This window comes from Coregonus lavaretus (assembly GCF_964263955.1).
Source record: "Coregonus lavaretus genome assembly, chromosome: 19".
NCBI classification, from domain to species: Eukaryota; Metazoa; Chordata; class Actinopteri; order Salmoniformes; family Salmonidae; genus Coregonus; species Coregonus lavaretus.
In genome coordinates, this window is record NC_140006.1 from 29944859 (window position 1) to 29958841 (window position 13983).

At 48.4% G+C, this 13983-nt stretch overlaps 1 protein-coding gene across 3 annotated transcripts in view; it reads left to right on the plus strand.

Annotated features, from left to right (window-relative positions):
* Positions 1–13983, plus strand: part of LOC311146388 (zinc finger MYND domain-containing protein 11-like) — a 34738-nt gene that overhangs the window by 8671 nt on the left and 12084 nt on the right. For 2 of the 3 annotated variants that reach the window (XM_084182886.1, XM_084182885.1), the window contains exons 5-8: positions 4107–4130; positions 4479–4640; positions 6851–6928; positions 7265–7357. In XM_084182886.1, coding sequence (XP_084039012.1) covers positions 4107–4130; positions 4479–4640; positions 6851–6928; positions 7265–7357 — 357 coding nt within the window. The remainder of the gene's footprint in view (positions 1–4106; positions 4131–4478; positions 4641–6850; positions 6929–7264; positions 7358–13983) is intronic. The other variant, XM_084182887.1, reaches the window with a different exon arrangement.

Consider the following 13983-nt stretch of genomic DNA (forward strand, 5'->3'; position numbering starts at 1 on the left):
ATGCTGATATTCCATGTGAAAAGCTTCCAGAAAGCCCAGTGTAGCGCTGTGTCTCGGTGGCCCAATTTCTTGCGGAATGGATCAGTCACTTCCTTTAAATATTTGCTCGCTACTTATCTACACATGTAACGTTGCTTTAAAAATAGCTAAAAAACGAATAAACACTGCCAGGGTTCCATACAGTGGCTTTGTTTGACACATACTTCAAAATAATTCTCCAAAGAGAGAGTCTCTGAAGAAAAGTTTCAGAATCATAGTAGCACATTTCAATGTCATGTATTTTGCGTGAAATGACCAGCAATGCCAACATAGCCGCAGGTTTGTAGCAAGCATATATGATGTGTGGAATAGATGTAGTTTTGCTGATGGTGGTGGTAGTAGTAGTAACTCCTCAGGGAGGGGTGTGTAGCTTCATTCCTCTGTGTGTTAGGATCTCTGGGACTCCAGCATGACTTTGGTTTGATGAACGGGGTATGGTGGTGTGTTGTCTATACTATGGTTGCATCTCAAATGGCACCCTATTTTCTATGTAGTGCACTACTTTTGACCAGGGCCTATGGGGGTCCTTGGTCAAAAGTAGTGCACTGTAGAGAATAGGGTGCCATTGGGATACAGCCTATATATGCCTGACTGTTCTTAGAAATGTTAGCTGACTCATTTCATAGGTCAGCATCTCTGATGTATTGTGTATCTGAAGAATGGCGAAGCAATTACAGTACATTATGGAGTTCCATTGTCTCAAGCGCCTGGATTCAATCCAACTGTCATGTTTGTGTCCTTGAAGTGACCAGGGCTTGCATCCCAAATGGCACCCTATTCCCTATATAGTGCACTACTTTTGACCTGAGCCCATAGGGGGATAGGGTGCCATTTGGGATGCAATAATGTTTCTTTCCCCCCCAACAACAGCAGTATTTGTTGATATTCCTCACCATTGATCATAAACCTACATGCTGACCAAACCGGCTCCGCGCGTGTGTCTGTGTGCGCATGCTGGTTTTGTCTATCCCCACCAGACGTGTTCATGACACGCAGGTTAAAATACCAAAACCAACTATATTAATTTGGGGACAGGTCGAAACATTCATGGACATTTAGCTAGCTTGCTGTTGCTAGCTAATTTGTCTTGGGAGACATTGGGTTGTTATTTTACCAGAAATTCATATGGTCCTTTTTCCTTTGCTGGATCTTTGTAGAATTCTGACCCATTTTGAGTCATACAAAATCGTGTGTTCTCTACGCCAATAATTAATCCACAGATAAAAAGGGGAAACTTAGTTTGTTTTCTTTGATTAATCTTCTTTGGATTTTATATGGCGGTTGGCAACCAACCTTAAGGTGCATTACTGCCACCAACTGGACTGGAGTGTGGACCTCGTTCATACAGTATCACCCACATGGGTATATGCTCGTAAAAACCAATGAGTAGATGAGAGGGGTGGGACTTGCAGCGCATCAAGCGTCTAAAATAGAACCAAGTTCTATTTTAGCGCCTGCCTACTCAGACGTGCCCAAGCAGTTTGGATGAAATTATTGAATAACGTTTGTGTAAATGTATCTTGCAACACTCGTTCACGCAACGCAACACGGCCGGTTTGGTCAGCATGTTAGAGGATCAACCCTTGATAAATACGTTCCAAAGTAAATACATAATGGACCAAAGTAAGATTGGATTTCATCCAGGCACGCCCATTATTATTATTTAGTCTCTTCTTGTTTACGATATTCCATATCCTGAACTGTGCATCTTATTTCTGGTTTGTTCAGTTAATCAGAACAGTGTAGCAGAATGAATGGTTTGTTGATGGATGTGTTTGAGGTGAAGCTCAGTGGGGAAAGCCAAATAGCACCCTATTCCCTAGTTATAGCACGACAAGGGCCCATACCACTCTGGTCAAAATTAGTGCACTTTATATAGGAATAGGGTGCCATTTGGGACACAGGCATTGTCTTCAGGTCTGGCCTTAGCTAGTAGCTACATGCTTATGTATTGTGAATGCAGGGAGGGCATTGTGGCCTGTATTTGTAATAATCTCTCCTGAGAGGAATGGGTCTGTGGTGTGTCTATAGGGAGGCTGGCTCAGCTAGCATGCAGCAGTGCAGAGTGCTGGTGCCTGCGTAATGGCACCCTATTCCCTATATAGTTCACTACTTTTGACCAGGGCCCATAGGGTTCTGGTAAAAAGTAGTGCACTATGTAGGGAATAGGGTGCTATTTAAGACGGAGCCCTGGGCTGGATTATGTAATAGATGGACCTGTGCTTACAGGCACATCTCTGCTCAGCCTGCTCTCTCTCTGCCTGGCGTGTCCCAGCTTGAGACTCTTGATAGTGTTATTTGGGTTGGGAGACAGCATGAGCCAAACTGGGTGGGCCCTACTGGTTCTAGCCCCTCCCCTCCTCACAACCCCTCTGCTTTTGTTGACCGTTTTTACATTTACATTACATTTTAGTCATTTAGACAAGGCTCATTCTCTCTCTGCAGCTTTAGGGAGTCAATTATTACAATTCTACAAAATAGATATAATTGCTTTGGTTAATAATGTCAGTAAAGCTAACATATTATATATATATATATATATATATATATATATATATATATATATATATATATATATATATATATAATACCTCTCCCTTATGTTATTGTACATGTTCAACAGCCTTTTGTTTTCTTACATGAGGATGTTGGATGTTCTTCACTTGATTTAATCTCTGCAATAACCACCACACTGTAACATCATGCCAGTGTGGTGGTGATATTTAACACTCCAAGTGAGGTAGGCTATGTTACACTGTAGGAAGCATCATCGGACACAGACAGTGCTTCCCCATAGGCCTCACCTTTTGAAGTCACAACCTTTTAATTCAGAATACAATAGGACAGGGACACGGCGTGGACAGTGAAGTACCCTTCTACACTTGACTTGACAGTGTGACTGGGCCAGGCGCATATAGCAGAGCTGAACACCATCAACAGACTAGGTCTCACCTGGAAAGAGCCAACCAAAATAGCCCTGGACAGGAAAAGATACGGAGGGACCTTGTGGAGGCCTTGGTGGGATGAGGCCTAAATAAAAACGTATTGCCTCTGGCAGAGCTTGCTTCACATCAGGCTCTCATGGCCCACTAGGCTGGCAGTGGCACTGCTGCCGTCTGTGCACTCTCCTTTTGTCCTTTATTACTATTTATGGCTCTGTGTGTTAGTTTGGGCTCCTCCTCTCTGCTCCCCTGTGATGGAGTACTCTCCAGCTCACTAGGTTTAAACAGAGCACGTGCAACAGAGCCTGGATAGAGTTGGAGGGAAGGACACTAGGATTCTGCACTGATGGAGTGTAGTAGATTAGGTTGTCCTGAGTTAACCACCTAAACTAGGATGTTTTTATTCCTTCCTTAATCTGAAAGAAAGGGTTTTGTGGGAAGGTGTAGGCTAGTTGTTGACATGTTGCAATATAAGTCCTTATTCACTTCCTCTACCACTCCAGACTATGAGGAGGAGGACTTTGACTGATGGTTGTTGGTTTGAATCCCAGGCAGGCATGTGGTTTCTAGCTCTATGCCTCTTAGTGAAACATGTAACAAGACTATTGTAAATCTTGAGTAATGCTTTGAGCAGCAGGTTCAGGTTGGCAGGAATTTGCCCCACCCTTCCCTAGCTTCCATCAGCCTTTCATGCATGCACGACCACATCAGGATTTAATATAAACTTTGGATGCGTCCTAAAAATGGCACCCTATTCCCTTTATAGTGCACTATTTTTGACCAGGCCTATAGGGCTCTGGTCAAAAGTTGGGCACTATATAGGGAATAGGGTGCCATTTGGGAGGCACACTTCATCTAGCCTCAGAACACAGAGGGGGAACTTTAGTTGATGTGAAATATCGTAGATATATGTGCTAATAATTATCTTCCAGTAAGCAAACGTTTCCGCAATGGTCACACATTAACCTTAGGCCTATATACTCTCAGCCTTCCTTCCAATGAGGTTTATTTAAGAGATTGCCCTTTAAATCATTGGCTTGCACAGGGGTTATGCTACACAATCCACTGTACACACACTGTTTATTTGATAGTTAATTAATCAATGATGGGGGTGTTTAATTGCAGACGGAGAGCGAGCCGCAGGAGGAGGTCAGTCAGAATTCACTAACTAAACATTCAATAACTGTTGTTGTGAGATAATGTTTGTATAGGCTACCAGTAAAAACTTGATTGTGATTTTGAATAGTTTTTATTTTATTTAACATTTATTTATACAGGAAGTTCAATTGAGGTCAGAAGACCTCGTCCAAGGGCGACCTGGATATAAGATAAATATGTATAGATATAATAACTATGATGTGATGTGTGTTGTGGAACAGCTGCTGAAGTGGGTCCAGGAGTGGCCCCCTGGCTGGGGGTGTAGACTAGTCTCTAGCAGCCCAGCCGGCAGGTCGGTGCGGAGGGGGGGCACCGATCACTGTGCTCCGTATGTTTCAGGAATGGGAGGCGGAGAGCCACGACTGGTACTGCTTCGAGTGCCACCTGCCCGGAGATGTGCTGGTGTGTGACAACTGCTTCCGTGTCTATCACCTCAAATGCCTGTCTGACGAGTACAAGCCCCGGGACAGCGGATCCAATTGGCAGTGTGTGGTGTGCAGGGTAGGTACGCCATGTTAGCCTGCTGGTGCTGTCTAGCCTACAGTGGGGAAAAAAAGTATTTAGTCAGCCACCAATTGTGCAAGTTCTCCCACTTAAAAAGATGAGAGAGGCCTGTAATTTTCATCATAGGTACACGTCAACTATGACAGACAACTTGAGATTTTTTTTCTCCAGAAAATCACATTGTAGGATTTTTTATGAATTTATTTGCAGATTATGGTGGAAAATAAGTATTTGGTCACCTACAAACAAGCAAGATTTCTGGCTCTCACAGACCTGTAACTTCTTATTTAAGAGGCTCCTCTGTCCTCCACTCGTTACCTGTATTAATGGCACCTGTTTGAACTTGTTATCAGTATAAAAGACACCTGTCCACAACCTCAAACAGTCACACTCCAAACTCCACTATGGGCAAGACCAAAGAGCTGTCAAAGGACACCAGAAACAAAATTGTAGACCTGCACCAGGCTGGGAAGACTGAATCTGCAATAGGTAAGCAGCTTGGTTTGAAGAAATCAACTGTGGGAGCAATTATTAGGAAATGGAAGACATACAAGACCACTGATAATCTCCCTCGATCTGGGGCTCCACGCAAGATCTCACCCCGTGGGGTCAAAATGATCACAAGAACGGTGAGCAAAAATCCCAGAACCACACGGGGGGACCTAGTGAATGACCTGCAGAGAGCTGGGACCAAAGTAACAAAGCCTACCATCAGTAACACACTACGCCGCCAGGGACTCAAATCCTGCAGTGCCAGACGTGTCCCCCTGCTTAAGCCAGTACATGTCCAGGCCCGTCTGAAGTTTGCTAGAGTGCATTTGGATGATCCAGAAGAGGATTGGGAGAATGTCATATGGTCAGATGAAACCAAAATAGAACTTTTTGGTAAAAACTCAACTCGTCGTGTTTGGAGGACAAATAATGCTGAGTTGCATCCAAAGAACACCATACCTACTGTGAAGCATGGGGGTGGAAACATCATGCTTTGGGGCTGTTTTTCTGCAAAGGGACCAGGACGACTGATCCGTGTAAAGGAAAGAATGAATGGGGCCATGTATCGTGATATTTTGAGTGAAAACCTCCTTCCATCAGCAAGGGCATTGAAGATGAAACGTGGCTGGGTCTTTCAGCCTGACAATGATCCCAAACACACCGCCCGGGCAACGAAGGAGTGGCTTCGTAAGAAGCATTTCAAGGTCCTGGAGTGGCCTAGCCAGTCTCCAGATCTCAACCCCATAGAAAATCTTTGGAGGGAGTTGAAAGTCCGTGTTGCCCAGCGACAGCCCCAAAACATCACTGCTCTAGAGGAGATCTGCATGGAGGAATGGGCCAAAATACCAGCAACAGTGTGTGAAAACCTTGTGAAGACTTACAGAAAACGTTTGACCTGTGTCATTGCCAACAAAGGGTATATAACAAAGTATTGAGAAACTTTTGTTATTGACCAAATACTTATTTTCCACCATAATTTGCAAATAAATTCATTAAAAATCATACAATGTGATTTTCTGGATTTCTTTTTCTCATTTTGTCTGTCATAGTTGATGTGTACCTATGATGAAAATGACAGGCCTCTCTCATCTTTTTAAGTGGGAGAACTTGCACAATTGGCGGCTGACTAAATACTTTTTTTCCCCACTGTATGTCTGTGTGTAAACCAGACATATAGTACCTTTTATAAAATTACTCAAATGTATTATCTAGGCCCATACTGTTTTTCAGTTATTAGATAAATATAATTTTATAAATTTTATTTTCATGGGATCAGTACTATCCCTGTGACCTCTCCCTGACCCTGTTCTGTCTCCTATCCTGTCTCCTTTCCTGTCTCCTGTCCTGTCTTCTCTGTCTCCTGTCCTGTCTGCTCTATGTCCTGTCCTGTCTTCTCTGTCTCCTGTTCTGTCTCCTGTCCTGTCTTCTCTTCTCTGTCTCCTGTCTCCTGTTCTGTCTCCTGTTCTGTCTTCTGTCTCCTGTCTGTTCTGTCTCCTGTCCTGTTTTCTCTCGCTCTCTCTTCTCTCTCTCTCCACTGTGCTGCAGACAGTCTATTTCCTCCTTTTATTGTTAGGATAATTTATGATATCCAATATACTGTACACAGTCAGCTCTCATGAGTTATAACCCACTGCTGGTTCCATATGGTTTGAATAGAAAGCTGGATGGGTTACTGCGTCATACTGAGCTGTCTCTCTCTCTCTCTCATTCTGCAGGGTAGTAAAAAGAAGAACCTGAACAAGCAGGAGATGTGCAAATACCTGCGTTTTATCATTCAGCGCATGAAAGAGAGGGTGAGTGTTCCATGGAACAGTTAGTTTTGTGTTCAGTGTAGATATGTAGGGCCAGGCTTTGGCACTGTTTGCATCCCAAATGGCACCATATTCCCTATATAGTGCTCTACCTTTGCCCAGCCCTCCCATAGGGCTCTCGTCAAAAGTAGTGTACTATGTAGGGTATAGAGTGCCATTTGGGACTTAACCACCATATTGAATCAGAGCACTGCCATGTTTTATACCACTTTAAATCAAGGCCAGTAAAATCTCCCACCACAATGGCCTGGGTTGATTCCAGCTCCCCTCTTCGTCCATAGAAGTGGTATTAAATCTTCTTTTTTTTCGGGCTTGCAGGCCGTGGACCTGAACAAGAAAGGCAAAGACACTAAACACCCGATGTACAGAAGGCTCATCCACACCGCGCTGGACGTCACCAACATTCAGGAGGTAACTAAGTGGCCTTAATACACTGCTGAACACAGGGGTTCACACTGTGGATCTGTCCCAAATGGCACCATATTCCCTGTGTAGTGCACTTCTTTTAACCAGAGCCATTTGGGACGCATTCAGGATTTCACACTATTGTTTAGTTATGGAAGACCGAGACTAAAAAACTGCTTCTATCACAAGGCCATCAGACTGATGAATAGACATCACTAGACGCCTACCAAGTGATGCACACTACTCACACAAAATATACACACAAGCCATCACACACACACATACATACCTCATACTCACAAACACACACACACACACACACACACACAGCCAATGCTGCTGTCCCATGTAATAGAGACATTAAACGATTAGTTACCGGAGTGTAACTCCAGTTCTATGAGTGGAGCGAAGCCCCATAGGGGAGCTCTGCTCCTATTGGTTTACCCTCTGCCCTACGGCAGCATCAGCCTGAGACAAAATTATGCACACACCTGCAGCCAATAGGAGTACAGCTGTCCCTATAAGAGGGGATGCCTCCCCTCAATCAGCCTCCCGAGATATTTATCTTCAGCGAGACTAGAGAGGGTCGGCAGGGCCTTAAGTCCTATGGGGCTCCGCTCCACTCATAGAACTGGAGTTACACTCCGGTAACTAATCGTTCTATATCGTGGAGCTCCGCCCCATAGGGGAGCTCTGCTCCTATTGGTTTAAGGCGGAGCGTAACGCTCCAAAATGTACTCCCTGCCGAGCCCAACACTTCCCATCAAAATGAAAAGGTCAGGCCTAGCAATGGCTGCAACCAATTCCCGCAGTACTGTAACCATTATACCCATACAGGCGTCACAATATACCGCGTCATCGGTTAAAGACCCGCCCCACCTAGTCCAATGGCAACACCAATGACTAGTGGGCAGATCACCAGAATACAGGCCATACTAATCTGAACTAGCAGGTAGATGGTACCTCCGTATCCTGTTACAATACTACCAACGACTAATGGAATGACACAAAGTGTCACTCTACATTGTGTACACGGTAGGCCGCCTCACTCAATCAATGGACCCCAGAGATTAGTGGGCAGATCCCAGAACATGATTCCTACTAATCTGAACAAGCAGATAGATGACGTCACATTCTGTCCAATTGTCATGACCGGTCTAATAGTATCGAAACCCAGGTTACTACTATTATCCCTCATCATCCCGCCTCACTCCAGTGAAACACTGGTGGGCAGATCAATACATGACCTCTACTGTACTGAACCTGTCAGTCAGGAGTCATGCCAAAAATATGTCCTTCTATCGGAAGCGGACCTGATAGAGACCTTGTCTCCACAGTCCTGCATTCCTCTCCTCCTAACTCAAAGTCTCCCTTCAGCCACGCTGAGTACAGACTGAGCCAAAGAGTTAGAAGACATATCCAAGAGATAGAAACGGATAAATGGAGACGGTGTTGACCATGACGCCGCTCTACATATATCCTCTACCCCTGTTCCTCTGAAAAGGGCAGTAGAAGCTGCTACTCCACGAGTGGAGTGAGCTCTGATACCCTGAGGCAACTGTCGCCCTGCTGCCTCATAAGCTGTCTCAATGCTCTCACAGAGCCAGTGAGACAGACGCTGTTTCGAAAGTGGTCTACCTAGTGCAGCCGCACCATGACACACAAACAGCTGAGGCGATGACCTAATTGCTGCTGTGCGCTCAACGTAACACGCCAAGGCGCGTACTGGGCACAGGCGATGGAGCCTTTCTTCACTCCTCTCTTTATGAGGAGGAGGAGAAAAAGCCCACAGCTCCACGGTCTGTGATCTATATGAACTCCTAATAACCTTCGGCACAAATGCCGGGTTAGGACCTAACACCGCTCTGCTCAGATCGCCATTAATGGCCAGGCAGTCGGGTCTCGTCGAAAGAGCACACAAATCACTAACACGCTTAGCCGTAGTCAAAGCGAGCAACAGCGCTGTCTTCAAAGACAGCATCTTGAGGGGTATTTGATTCAATGGCTTGAACGGCGACTTACATAGCGCTTCGAGTACCAAAGCCAAATCCCACTGAGGAAGCGTGGCTCTAGGTGTTGGCCTAAGCCGCCGTGTTCCTAATAAGAAACGTTTCACTAGAGGGTGGCTAAAGACATTGTCTCTGCCAAACCCCTCATGACAAGCTGAAATCGCCGCTGCAAACACCTTAATGGTGGCGGGCGATCGCTGCTTGTCAAACATAAGCTGTAGGAAAGAGAGAATACTCTCAACCTGACAGCTCATGGGGTCTACACCTTGTGTGACACACCATTGTGAAAACACGTTCCATCTACTGGCGTACATCTTAGAAGTGGAACTGGCACGTGAACCCTGTATGGTCCTGATCACCGCATCAGATAACCCACGGCGCTCTAGCCTGTCCCTCTCAGCAGCCAGGCCTTCAGTGGTTGGCCGATTATGGGCAACCGCCCTATCGTGCCCCCCGCCTGAGACAACGCGTCCCGTCGATGTGGAATTGGCCAAGGTGGCGCAATCATCTGACTCATCTCCGCAAACCAAGGAGCCCCTGGGCGATCGGGGGCTACCAGTATCACTTACAGCCCTCCTGATCTCACCCTGGCTAACAGTGGGAGAATGCAGGACAGCGGAGGGAATGCATACAGAAGAACTCTCGGCCACGGGTGATGCGCAAAGGCGTCTCTTCCTAGTGGCGGTTCTTCCTGTTCCCTTAGAGAGAACCATAGGGGACATTGCGCGTTCACACATGACGCGAATAGATCCACCTCGGCTCTCCCGAACTGTTCCCAAATTTGGAGAACAATGTCCGGATGCAGACACCACTCGTCGTCTCGAGGACCCCCTCTTGACATGAGGTCTGCTCCTACGTTCAAGTAGCCCGGAATGTGTGCTGCTCTCAATGAGCGAAGGTGCTCGTGAGCCCACAGCCACAATTCCTCTGCCGCCCGATGGAGAGCAGGAGACCTGACTCCTCCCTGGCGATTTATGTGGGCTACTGTGGTCCGGTTGTCTGACCAGACCAGCACATCGCGACCCCGAAGGGTAGACGCGAAGTGGGTCAAAACCAGTCGAACCGTTTCCAACTCCAGGAGGTTGATGTGGCGACTCGAAGGAGGCCACACACCTCCTATCGCTTGGGTCTGACATGTCCCTCCCCATCCCGTCAGAGACGCATCTGTGAACACTGGGATGTAAGAGGACACTTTGCCTATCGGGACTCCGTGCGTGAGAACGTGCGGGTTTCTCCAATAGTTCAGATCTGCACTGAGCGAGAGGGGAACCACCACCAACCGATGACGTTGATGCAACGGGTCTAGTCTCAGTTGGGCGAACCATCGCTGCATCCTGCGCATGTGCAGGAGTCCCAGCGGTACCACAGAGTGGGCTGACGACATGAGACCCAAGAGTGACATGATCGACAGCGCCGTCACCGTGTGATTCGGACGACACTTCCTCAGGGCTAGCAACAAGGCTACCCTTCGGGGGTCCGAAATTCGAGCCCTCATCATTAGTGTCTAGCTGTATCCCCAGGTAGACAATCTGATGACTGGGCCAGGGCGTGCTCTTTTTCCAATTCACAGCGAACCCCAGACGTGTGAGATGAATCACTGTCTGTGTTGTGTGAGTGATCGCCAGCTCTGCTGACGGGGCGAGAACCAGTAGGTCGTCTAGGTAGGCTAGTAGCCGTATTCCCTGACGACGCAACGGTTCCAATGCCGCCTCCACACACTTGGAAAACGTGTGAGGTGCCAGGGCGTACCCGAATGGCATCCTAGTGTATTCGTTCGCCACCCCTTGAAAGGCGAATCGCAGAAACTTCCTGTGACGCGGCTGTACCGGCACATGAAAGTACGCGTCCTTTAGGTCTATGCTCGTACAAAAGTCTCCTTTCTGGACACATTCCAGCAGACGTTTTGTCGTTAGCATTCGAAAGGGCCGTTTGGTTACGCTCTCGTTGAGAATGCGTAAATCCAATATTGGCCTCATTCCCCCCGTCTTTTTTGGCACTAGGAAGTAGGGCGAATATAGCCCCTTGTTCCTTTGCTCCTGGGGAACCACTGTGACCGCCTCCTTCACCAAAAGTTCCGTAATCTCTGAGACCAGAGCGGCCACTTTTTCGGGCGTTTTCATCACCGTCTCCACCACTCCCCTGAATGGGGGTGGGGTCCGGTGGAATTGGAGAGCATAACCCTTCTGCAACGTCTGTTGTAGCCAGCGTGAGAGGGTGCAGCTTCGCTGCCACTGCCAGCAATACAGAGAAAGCGGCCGAGCGCGAAGCTGTGGTACATTCAGTAGGAAGGACCTGTATTCCTCTATGGCCCTTGCCGCCGCTGTTCTCCAACACTGAGGTGGTGGAACAGCCCAAGGCGGGCCTCCCAAGAAAGGGAGAGGAAACATTAGTGTGTTCTGAACCAAAAGGGGGGGCAGAAAAGTCAGTTAAACCCGTAACCGTCGTATTCCTGCCCTCCGTGAACGCAGTGTGGGTCTGAATTGCACTGACCGAGGCCACAGCCTGCGACAGGGCACCATCCCCAGCAAGCGATTGCGTCATCGTAGGTGACTGCAAACCGCTATTAGAGCCACTCACTACAATACTCCTCGAAGTCTGTAATATGAGGTCTCTATGAGGTAACACAAGGCGGCGCCTTGATACCATCTTACCCTTCACCTACTGTGTGTGTTCAACTCTGCACCTCTGGTGGGTTGAGTCACGCTCAGTGTGGTGAGTATTAGCGCGTTCAAAGGAAAGTGGGGGCGCCGATACACTGGGCACCTTCGTGACCGTGGTAATCGGGCCCTCCGTGAACGCAGCATGGGTCTGAATCGCACTAACCGAGACCTTAGTCTGCGATAGTGCGCCATCCCCAACTAGCGGCTGCGTCATCATGTCTCCTGACTGAGATTGCAGCCTGCTATGAGAGGCACTCACTACAGTACTCCTTGGAGTCTGTAATGTGAGGTCTCTTTGAGATAAACCAAGACGGCGTCTAGGTATTATTCCTCCTTTCACCTCCTGTGTGCGTTCAGCTCTGCACCTCTGGTGGGCTGAACTACACTCAGTGTGGTGAGCCTTGGCGCGTTCAGAAAAAGGTGGGGGCGCCGATACACTGGGCACCTTCGTGACCGTGGTAATCGGGCCCTTCTTGAACGCAGCATGGGTCTGGGTCGTACTAACAGAGACCTTAGTCTGTGATAGTGCGCCATCCCCAAATAGCGACTGCGTCATCATGTCAGAGTCTGACAGAGACTGCCGTCTGCTATGTGAAGCACTTCTTATACCTGAAGTGTTATGTGAACCTACTCTGAATGCCTGTTCAGCAACGCACCCTTGGTGGGCTGAACGGCGCTTAGAGTGGTAAGGGAGAGAGGGTGAGATTTGAACGCTCTCGGACATATTATGGAAAAGGGGCTCTTTTTTGACAAAGTCAGGTGGAGCCAACTCTTTATTAAACACATCAACAAAAGCATTTACATCATCACCCATCCCTTCAACCGAAGGGTGGGGGGGAACAGTGGTCACGTTCAAGGATGGCTCCCCCGCGTCCCGTCATGTGCGCCTCCTCTTGTGGCCTCCCTTAGGGGCCCAGGTCGGCGCTCTCACCACCTCCCTCGCCGGCTTCAATGGGGCCACCGTGGCTGCTGGGGGGGCTGGGCCCGCTCTCCTGCCTCCTGTGGCCGCCGACTGACCCCGGATATCCCTGTCTACTCTGGGGGGCGGAAGTGGATGGCCAGCTGCTTCTTTTCCTCGTCCAGTTTGGAAAACCTCTCAGTCGCCTCTTTGACGGCGACTCCAAAGAGCCCGTCGTCAGAGAGGGGGGCGTTCAACAGGGACGTTCTGTCTGCTTCCTTCATGGTTGTCAGTGACAACCAGAGGTGTCGCTCCGCGACCACCGAGGTGGCCATGGACCTCCCCGAGCAGACGGCCGATGCCTGTGTTAGGTGTAGGATGGCGCCAGAAATTCTAGACGCCTCCTCCACCTCCTCTGGCTCCAGCTCTGTCTTACCCGTGGTTAAACGGGACAGAGCGGCTGCCAAGAGGGCAATGTTGTTAGCTGCTGCTACAGCTTGGGCTCCCAAATTGAAGGACTTCTCTAACAGCTGTGCTGTGAGACGGTCCTTCTGAGATGGCAACGTGGCTTTCTTGGAAGAGGGCCAGGGACTCGAACCCGGTACGAGATATGGCGCTCTCTAACCTGGGGATTCCCTTAGCTTGGCCCTGGAACCTTCCCTCCACTCTAGTGAATGGGAGGTACGTTTTAGCCGGCGAACGCGCCGCTAAAGGTGCCTCCCATGAGCCCTCGACGTATTTCGCCAATGAAGGCATGGCAGGAGCTAAAGGCTCTGCCGCTCTTCTTGGCCTGGAATAGGGGCCGCCCTCCATTAAGTCAACCTCCGGTGCGGAGGGAATAGGGGGCAGCGGTATTTCCAGCCGTCTAGCAGCTCTCTCAATGAGACCCGGAAAGTCCGTTCTCAGAGACGCTGCGGTGAAGGACAGGGCTTCTGACTTCTCAGAGCCCGTGTCGTCATCACCATAGGAACTACAAGCCCTCTCTCTAACCAAAGGGGGGCTTGAATGTATGAGTCGCCGGCCGCCATGGAGGAGCATCTGCATTGAGCTCTGAAAAGAGCTTTT